The 10,788-nt window shown below is 36.4% G+C and overlaps 1 protein-coding gene across 1 annotated transcript; it reads right to left on the bottom strand.

The window, feature by feature from the left end:
- Window positions 1-8,054: 8,054 nt before the first annotated feature.
- On the bottom strand, window positions 8,055-9,697 carry LOC117181231. Its single transcript, XM_033373794.1, has 2 exons — window positions 9,638-9,697; window positions 8,055-8,378 (listed from the first exon to the last, which is right to left on the bottom strand). The coding sequence occupies exons 1-2, from the start codon at window positions 9,695-9,697 to the stop codon at window positions 8,055-8,057; spliced, it is 384 nt and encodes a 127-aa protein (XP_033229685.1).
- Window positions 9,698-10,788: the final 1,091 nt, after the last annotated feature.

Here is a 10,788-nt window from a genome sequence, read left to right as displayed (position 1 = left end):
AAATTTAAAAAGGGAGAGCGGATTAGCCACGACCAACTACTGTAAATAACTCTGCCCGCCCGGTACGTGACGAATACAAAAGGAACATTATATTACCATCGCGCCACTCTTAAAACGACCACTAAAAGGATCTTCAAAAGGACCCAAATCTCTCAAACTATCTCCGAGACTATTTTGTTTCAAATCGACTTTGTTTATAGGCTCAAATGGGCCAAGCTATTTCGCTAAAGAAAACTCAGAGATTTCTTTCGGTAGGGTGCATAAAATTTTTATTTAGCACAATAAATTTTTTGTTATTATCCCTCAAAAAAGAGACCGGGGACGTCCGTTATGATATTTTATAGCATCTCCGAAAAAAGCCGGGAAAACTGTAAGTATCACATGCCCATAAGGGTGGAGTAATTTTAATTATATTTTATATTATTTAAACAAATGACAGATTCAATAACACAATAAATAATAATAAATTCATTTTCTAATGTTGAGTAAGGTAAACAAAATTTATTTATCTTTAAACAGAATTATAAAAATATTATTGGACAATACTACAAATTATATCTTTTAAGATAATTATTTTATTCTGACTACAGCTGACATTTTTTTGAATCGATTAAAAGGACTAGGTTCTGTGTCTTCAAAGTGATATTAGACTCTTTCTTTCTATTCTTTCTGTTCAATTCCTTCGTTTTTTAATTCCTCTCTGTACGCTTTCATTAAATATTTTTAAGCCGATTAAAAAGAATATATTTTGCTTTTTTCTACTCTTTGGTGGAACTTATGATGGAGGAAAATTCACGTATTGATGGGAATTCAGATTCTGAATTTTTCTCTTCTTACCGGGTAGCAGGGAATGTACCTGGAATGTTCTGCGGGAACCTTCGGAACTTTCCTTGAGCGTGTAAAATGTCGCAGTGGGCACAAAGTTTGGCGACGTCTTCACGACATCGTTACGACATCTTTACGACATGAAAATAGGATGTCGTAAAGTCGTCGTAAAGATGTCGTAACGATGTCGTAAAGTCGTCGTAAAGATGTCGTAACGATGTCGTAAAGACGTCGCCAAATTTTGTGCCCACTGGGCATTGGGGTCCGCCGCTTGGGAACGTTCAAAAAATAAATGATCGTTATTGTTATTATTATCCATGAATACAGGGCAACCCGTAAGTGATAGGTCAAAATTAATATCAGTTTATGATATGGATATCATATAAGAATTTGGTATATGCAGTACTCCAAATTCAAAAATGAGATCTATTTTTACCTATCACTTCCCAAGCGGCGGACACTTTACAAGCTCAGGGAACGTTCCCGGAATGTTCCGTGCTATTAGGGTATATTTCAAAATAAAATTACAGTGGGACTTTAGTTTGAGCTCGGTTTTGAATCTAAATTTCGGCTGCAATTGAGGAAATTTGGTGCAACGTTGCGCAGTCATCAAATTAAGCCGTGCGGTTACAGCGCTTTTATTGCTATATGATACTGTTTTGCAATGCATGCGTGAGCACGGCACATCCCCTCGCAGGTACTCTCATACATGACGGCCATGCGGCGACAATTCTCGGCAGGCACAGATCGAGTTGGTTAAAATTGAAGGTCGACTGTATCAATCCTTAAAAGCGTATAATTGGAAATTTGTATCTATACTCACAATGCTTTTAGTTATAAAAGGTAATTGTATACGTTTTAAGTTCAAAATTACTGAATTGTTAGAGTTTTTGATGCAAAATTTTTAAATTTTAAAAACATAAAATGCAAAGTAGGTGTTTCGTTATATTTTCAGTTCAAAATGTTTGAATAAAAAAGTGATCAGAACTTGAAATTTTACAATATTGAATTATATTTTCTCAATTTAATTGTATTAGATTATTCAATATGAACATTTTAATTGTTTATTGTACAATTTCTGGTAATTGGAATCATGAATTCCTTTTGAATCCGATTTCTGAACCCCCTTTTGTGGGTTTGAAAGGAATAGGCTGACATAAAAATGAAATTCCTCTCTATTTGTGAAATAGAGCTGCATTTTTAGGTTAGAACAGAATTTAGGCGTATTTAGGGTGACCATCCGTCCCGGTTTTCCAGGACCTGTCAGTGCGGTATATGTCGCGTTTTTGTCTCTTAATACTGTTTAGAAATCGCATTTACTGTGATTTACTGTTTTACCCGACGACGTTCATGACCCTTTACTGATTGGCTAATACAACGTCTAATTGTCGCGTACCGAGAATTATCTCTCTGCTTTTTAAAGTACAGTACGAGTTTGAAGCACATCAAATAAGCGCGCGTATTACGGCCAATAACGCGGCTTCTCCCTTCCACGCTTAATGCTTGCGCAGTTGAAAAAGTAGTGGTCTATTAGCAACACTGCAGTGGAACCTCCTGCTACTGACAATGACGTTAAGTTACCGATTTAAAAGTTTTATGGCTAAATTTATTGATTGATTTCCGTATAAGAATGTACCAAATTTTACCAAAATAAACAACCTACAATTAATTAATTCGAACAAATATTTTTTGGAACGAATGAAAATATTGGTTAAATTAATAAATTTGCATTTCGTTGAAATAGGTATTTTTAAATTTTAAATGTTGACACATTTGCTTTAATTATATGCACATTTATTTTAGTATACACAACATTTGTTATTTGTTTGATTGCAATGTTAACAATATCGCTTGGAAGAAACGTTCAATTGGTTCTTAAAGAAGAAATAGAATATTCAAAATAAATATTTATCACGGTAGTAAATTTTTTTATTTGCAACATTTAGTATTTCAGGATAAATGCCGCCCCGTGTTTCAGAACAAAATAGTTTGTCAGGGTTATAAGTTAGCCAAAGTTTTTCACTATATCTATAATAAAACGATGTGATATTCTACCCAGCAATCACGTTATGAAACATTTCCGTAACAAAGGGATAGCATTTTTATATCTGGTGATATAGCGAATGTTACGGTTCAGTGATATACTTGTTTTATAACTGGAAGGTCACAATGTTGAGTAATACTGTTACTGAATGTAGATGTACCAGTCCATAACAAAAAACCTGTAACCATTCTGTAGCAGTGTGATGTAAATTTTATAGAAACTGTTTGTAACATTTGTTCTGTAACTTGGTTACACGCATGAACTATAACAATTTAGTGACATTGTTACGTAAGTGCGCTGTAACGGCGTTACGATGTGGTTCTGTAAGTTGTGTACAATGAACTTTAGTAACGACAATGTAAAAGTGACATACCTATTATATAGCAATATTGTAACATTTGTTTTGTAACTTGGCTTCACTTATGAACTATAAGAATGTTGTTGCAGTATTACATAACTAAAACATAGTAATGTTACAGTGTAGTTCTGTAAGTTGTGTGTAATGCACATTAATAAAAGCTATGTAAGTATGTAACATACCAGTTGTGTAGCAATCAGGTTAAATTTGTTATATAACTTGGTTACACTCATGAACTAAAATAATGTAACTACAGTGTTACATAAATGAAATGTAACAGCATTACGATATGTTTCTTGTAAGTTGTGCATAATGCACATTAGTAACGGCAATGTAAAATTGTGACATACCTATTACATAAAAATCATGTAACATTTGTTCTGTAACTTGGTTACACTTATAAACTATAACAATGTTGTTGCAGTGTTACATAAGTAAAACGTAACAATGTTACAGTGTAGTTCGGTTAGTTGTGTATAATACACATTAATAACAGCTATGTAACAATGTGACGTAACTATTATGTAAAACTCATATAACGTTTGTTCCATAACTTAGGTACAAGCATGATCCATAACAAGTTTGTTACGGTGTTACGTAAGTGATATATTATGGCGTAACTACGTGGTTCTGTCAGCTGTGCCTAACAAAGGCCGAGCATGTAGCGTGAAGTAAATACATTATCGAGCGCGAAGCGCAAAAACCAAAAATCGCGCGCCCTAGACGCGCTTTCATCTGGAAAGCAACAACAATGTACCCGCGCAGCAGGCAGATTGTTTTTCGACTAAGAGTTTTACATTTTTTAAACTTTTTATGTTTCTTATTATTTTTCAAGAATGAAAAACTTGTCACAATATAGACTGCAAGTTCTCAAGTATTTTTGCTGCGAATTTAAATAAGTAATTCATAATAACAACATTAAAAATGACGTAAAATGCTAAACGTACAATAAAATTCATTTTAGTCATTTTAATATAAAAATTGAGTTTAAACTTAAAAATGATGAAAATAATGAAATACAGACGATAATTAGTCGAGATTTTGTAATAAATTAAAGGAGTTGCCCCCTTTCACATTTGTAAGCGAAAATGGAGTCAAACTTTTTACATAAATAAGTTGATCTGGAAACTCCCTTAAGGTACATATAGGCGCCATCGAAAATTAAAATATGTAAAAAATCAATACATTAGCGGACTCCATAAAAAATGCATTTAGGTGTCCTATACATTTTCAATCAATAAATATATTTTGGATTGCATCGGAAACACACGAATTTAAAGGTCCGTAATGTAATTGATGACAAGAATATTCCTTTCACTTTTACTGTTTCAACAGAAATAATTTGTTATTCAATTTTAAAATATTTTCTTTAATAGAATTCAAAACATTCATCAGGGAATTTCTTAGGAATAATATGGGTGAAAAGAAATTGGAGGACACTTTTTACTTTACTGGTATTACTTTTACGAGTACAAGTGTAAATCGTGGATATTATTGGATATTCTTTTCACTCTTTTCATTGCGATCTAACGTATATTTATTTGTGTAAACAATATAATCTTTTTTGGGAGCCTTGGCATGGCTTATGGGGCGCCAACCAAGGGGAGCGTAGCCGGGATTAGTCGGCCACTGTCGAATAGAATTATATTTTTTTGAAATATTTAAGAAATGAATGATAATAATCTTGAGGTTCATATTATATATTTATAACATGTAAACTTCTTTTATAGTTTTTGAAATTTTAAAATTCCTAAAATTATATGAAATAAAAATATTCACTTATTCTATGATTTAAGTACATAACATATATTTCATGAAGGGAAGAAACAATGAATAAAATTTAACTACAGATATTTTGCTTAAAAAACTAGACATATTTGTTATTATATTGCTATTGTCAACCTAGAAAACATTTCAATAAAAGTTAAATTTTTAAATAAATAGTTTAATTTTTAACCAAATAGTTTATTTTTCTTACAAAATAAATGATTTAAAAAAAAAGAATGATCAACAAAACATGTAATAGTTAATATTGGAAAAATAAAACTTTTTGACACACGTTTCCAGTAGAAAACTCACGTTTTCGAATGTTTCGGATTTTTGAAAAGTGAAAAAACGAGTTTTGTATTAAAAAGTGTTAAAAATTGATAATATAAAATTATAATAAATAACAAATCAAAATGGTCAATATCCTCATTTAAAAAAAGAAAGCATGAAAATGATTGAAATATCAAATACAAAAAATTCTATAGAATAAACGTTTGCCAAATAGAAAAGAAAAGTATGAAAACCTCTCTAGAAAGTAGAAGACTTAAAAAATATAAAATTTCGGATATTAGAGTGACTTATCGGAGTATGCGCGGGCCAAGACAGTGTGCGAGGCGCGCGCTATTTGACGCACATCCCTGACTTAGTATCAGCCGGTTCCCGGTAGGTGGCTGACCGTAAAAGTCAGACACAAGTTAAATCATTTTCACCGTCTTTAATTGGAGGATCTCTGAAATGTGCCATGCCACTCCACATTGTGCAAAGTGCAGGGGCGTGCATCTGAGTCACAAATGCACAAAAGATCGTAAATTGACGGCTACTTGCGCTAACTGCGCTAAAGACCACACCGCGAATTACAGGGGCTGTTTTGCCTTTAAAAAAGCCTCTAAAAACCGAATAATTAACCAAAATCTCTAAATTCACTAAAAGAAACTGCTTCCTTTAAGCCAGCTGTACAGATTGAATCAAAAGAAAATCCGAAAGATGTAAATACCCTGGTAGTCAATGCCCCAATATTGAAAAAATTACTGCTTTACAGCACAGCCGTCGCTTCTACATCACAAACGAACACAATCAAAACTCACACTAAACAGTAATCCAAAATATCAAAACCCACTAATAATCGAGCTAAAGCACCAATTTCCGCGACAATTATCATCCCACAAAATAAAAAGCACTCCAGTAATCACTCCCAATAAAAGTTCACCTACTTAAGATATAAAAATAAATCTAGTAAACCTCTTAAAAAGAGCTACAATGTTAACCACCGATATAATGGGGGGAAAAATCAACATCAGGGAAGCTATAAAATCAACCGCTGAGATTATAAGTAATATACTTTCTCTTGCTACAGAAAATGCCCACCTTCAATAACAACAAATTAAAAATAATTTTTTGGAATGATCAGGGTATCCTTAAAAAAAGACATGAATTAGAAACATACCTCTACAAAACTAACATCACCATTTGCTTGCTCAGTGAAACTTTACAACGGGATCCCTACGCCTCTACCTAGTCCGTGGATATAAATTGTACAGAAATAACACTTATAGACGTACCGCGATTCTAATTCAAGAAAATATTGATTACCGCGAACTAATAATTGGTAAACTCAAAGCCCTCGAAGGTACTGCTATACAAATCAAAATTCAAGGGAAATCATATGCTATAGTCTCGCTCTATTAAACTCCCTCTCGCGAATTTACAAAAAATGACTTCTAAAAATATTCAAACTTGCATCCTCGGTAATAGCTGCAGGGGACCTAAATGCAAAACACTTAGCTTGGAATAGCAGAACAACTAAGAAAATTGGAAAACAATTATTCAAATTTATCAATGATAAGAATCTCTTAGTCTCAGCACCAGATTCGCATACTTTTTACCCTCACAATATCAAACATAAATCTGACCTTATTGACTTTAGAATGAGCAAAAATAACTTTTATACTCATGACACTTGTACCATTAAATAATTAGAATCAGATCATCGACCAGTTCTTCTAAGCCTTTTTGCAAACTGTGAAAAAGCTCCGGTTACACCTCGCTATAATTTTTCGAAAGCTAATTGGCAAACATTCAACTTGACCCTAGAAACACTTTTTTATTTTGAACCTTCAATAATAAACGCTAGCCACATCGACGAAGCCATAAATAATCTTACTTCTAGCATAAAAACTGCCGTTCACACTTCAGTCCCTCAGACCATCATTAACAAATACGATCCACATCTCAGGCCCGAGATTGAAGACTCTTGGAGATTCAAACTAGAAAATGATCCGACAGTGAAATTAGACAGGTAGGGTGATAAATAACGTTACGTTTTTATCTTTAAGTAATGTTTATTGTACCCATTTTCAGCGTGAAAATGAATATCCCACAGTTATTATATAGTTATTCAATGCAAAACGTGACACAGTTATTAATTATAACTGATTAGTAGAAAAAAACATAACCTACTCATAACGTACACATAACGAGGGATTACGTTCGTGCAAGGAAGTGACTCGGACCCTGCATTGAACAGTACTGATTGTTCGCCCACCCCTTCAGGTACTCGGTTCCCCAAAAGAGCGAGTGCACAGAATCACCTGATCCGTACACGCTCCTAGATCACCCGCGATCACGATAATTAAAAATAATAGAAGCGAACGATCTCCAACATTTCCGGCCACCTTCGTGATAGATTCACGAATTAATTGGTTGGTAGAAATTGAATGACAATAACAAGCCTTGAATGGTACGCCCACCCTGATAAATACATGAAGCATGCGCCCTCTTGTAATAAGGTTAAGACAGGTCAACTTCCGTGGATTCTGAAACAAAAATAGGTAATAAAACAAGTTTAACGACAGGCCTCTTCAAAAGACCATTTGCCGTCCTTAGAGACACGGATCGAATTGGACGATCTGAACCCGGATTTACTTGAACAACCCGAGCCAGAGGCCACTTAGTAGGAGAGATGTTCTCATGTATAATTAAAACTAGTTCACCGATCTTGACTGGAGTAGTTGGCTTCTGCCATTTAGGACGACATTGTAGTTTGTGAAGATTTTCAGTCGACTATCTCTTCCAGAAGGTTTGGAAGATTTGTGTCACGAGCTGCCGACACTTTTTAGGTGACAGCTTTGAATCCAATATTGAAGGCTCTGGTAAAGTGTAAATCGGCGAGCCGATAAGAAAGTGTACAGGAGTCAGCGCTACCAAATCGCTGGGACCATCCTCCAAAGATTGAATTGGCCTGGAATTAAGACAAGTCTCCACTTGTACGAGAAAAGTGGACATTTCTTCGAAGGTTAGAGTAGTATCTCCAATAACGCGCAGGAGATTGTGTTTAATAGATCGTACAGCCGCTTCCCACAATCCGCCAAAATGCGGAGCAGCGGGCTGGTTAAATTTAAATGTTGTTTAGTTGTCGGCGATATAACGAGCAATCTTATCCGACTCAGCTGAAGCTTCGGAGAATAGTGCGCGTAACTGTCGGTCAGTTCCAAAGAAGATTGTCCCATTGTGACTATAAAGAGTATGACTGATGCCTCGCCCAGCAGAAAACCTCTTATAGGCGGCGATGAAACCCCCAGCAGTATAATCCGAAAAAACCTCAAAATATACGGCTCGCGTAGTACAGCACACAAAGATAGCAATATATCACTTATTTGCTTTGTGACCTCGCCCCTTGGTCGTGCGTATCCAAATAGGACCTGATTCATAACCTCAATCATAACCTGATTACAAGGGTTTACTCGATGTCTCGCGCAGATGACACATCGAGACAACACGCGTTTCACAACCGTACGTCCAGAAAGACGTAAGAAGATCTCTCCTCATAATCTAATACGGCATGAGACAGTCCACCTCACAACTTCAGCAGTCCATCAGAGTCCAAAAAAGCTAATAATATATAATATCCACATAAAAGGCTTCTTGTTGAATGTGGCCAATCAACCTTTGTAGTGCCAATTTAAGATACGGCGTCGTCGGTGGACAAGGCGGCCGTTCGAACTGCTTCTTACAATGTCGATCAACGAATTGAAAACAGAGAGCAGTACTTCTTACCAATTTCGTAAGTGACGAATATTTCAGTTGACTTTGGCCGAGCAATTTCGGGTTTAGCCAACCAAACAGGTTTTTGCTACCAAAGCAAATGATGCTCCAGTCTAGCGGATGTGATGCCTCTCGATGCGCAATTCGCAGGATTTTCTACTCCAGGAAGATGGTGCCAGGCTGCCAACGGTAGCGTGTGCTGAATCTCGGCTACCCTATTAGTAATATAGGTCTTTCATAGTAGAGGAAGACCTCGAATCCAATCCAAAGTGTTTTCCGAATCGTACCAAAGACTTATCGGGGTTGAGCCAGCGAGACTCAAGACTGATCATACATGTGGCATCAACCTTACCAGTAAGACAGCGGCACACAATTCGAGTCAAGGAATTAAGGTCTCCTTCAACCGCGCCACTTTCGTCTTAGCTGTGACGACTGTCACACGAGTTAAGCTCGAAGGTGGTGTGACGCGAAGGTACACCACGGCTCCTATTGCCTATAGCTAACCAACGTGGGAAGTTTAGAGTGGAAAGATCGGACAAATGGTTTCTGAACGTTGTCCAATTAGCACCGTATTCAGCTAGAAGTATATAATCCCGACCTACCTTGAGAGCCCACAGGCTTTGCATGAAGATCTTGGCTTGACAATGACTGGTGCTAGTCATCCCAGTGGATCGAATATGCGAACTATCTACGAAAACACTGTTATTTTCGTGATCTGACTCATCTCCGATAAGGAGATGAGTCAGATCTCGTAAGGAATCAGGAGACGGTTGCCATAAAATGCCAAGAATGTAAGAGATCGTTCAAGGACAGCCTTTGATCGGTATGTTGAAAACGACTCGCACTTTAGTGCTCGAGCTCGGCGTACGATGTAGCATCCATCGTGACTACGTTGATGAGTGGAAGAAAAAAGCTGCTCACACTTCTCTTCGGCTAGACTATATTCCGAAATGGTCGAAGGAACGTCCTCCTGGACTACAAATCTCCTTAGTAAGTTCAGTATTTCATAATATACCGTAGTTGGTAATCCGACAAGAGAATGCCCAGAAGAAGAAAACTCTCATGATAAAAGTCCTGAAAGAATCCAACCTAACGAAGTTTGTTGAGCGTTTAGAGTTCCTAAACTATCTTTTCTTAGTCCCTCTTCAATAACATAGGAGTAGACCTCTGCCCCTATAATCATTTCCACAATTCCACTTGTTTGCAAAAAAGAATCTGCCAATTCTAAACCCTTAAGATGTTTCCAATCCCCTTTATGGATACCATCAGGAGGCACATATGCAGTTAGTCTAGATAAAATGATAGCTCTTACCATAAAAGTAGTTTGAGGATTGATTCGAGAGCAAACCTTTATTTGGACCAGTCCCCTGGCTAGTCTCGTTTTTAGATTGCCAACAAGAGCAGTAGCCAGTAGGACAGGTCTCTCCAGTCACACGGATTTTTGTGTGTGATGAGCATTGGCAGAATCTGTAGAGTTAGGCAAAGAATTAGAAAAAGGTTTACTGAAAGGGGTCAGATTGAAAGAGTTGGTAGGTTGAAGTGGAAGAGAGACAGTTTCTGAGGAACCAGCTTGAGATCTATTATCTGAGGGGGGTGGATGCAGAATTGTATGGTGCATTTCGTTGCAGGTCTGGTACCGCCTCACAGAGCGACAACTGCGTACTATGTGCTTTCCTAGACAGTTGTAACACAGAGTATGCTTTCTTACAAGTTCTTTCCTCTGCTTGACATCTTTGCTTCGGAAATGTGGACA

Source organism: Belonocnema kinseyi, chromosome 10 (assembly GCF_010883055.1).
Source record: "Belonocnema kinseyi isolate 2016_QV_RU_SX_M_011 chromosome 10, B_treatae_v1, whole genome shotgun sequence".
Taxonomy (NCBI): domain Eukaryota; kingdom Metazoa; phylum Arthropoda; class Insecta; order Hymenoptera; family Cynipidae; genus Belonocnema; species Belonocnema kinseyi.
Note: the sequence above shows the minus strand (reverse complement) of the source record. Positions and strands in the feature narration are given on the sequence as shown.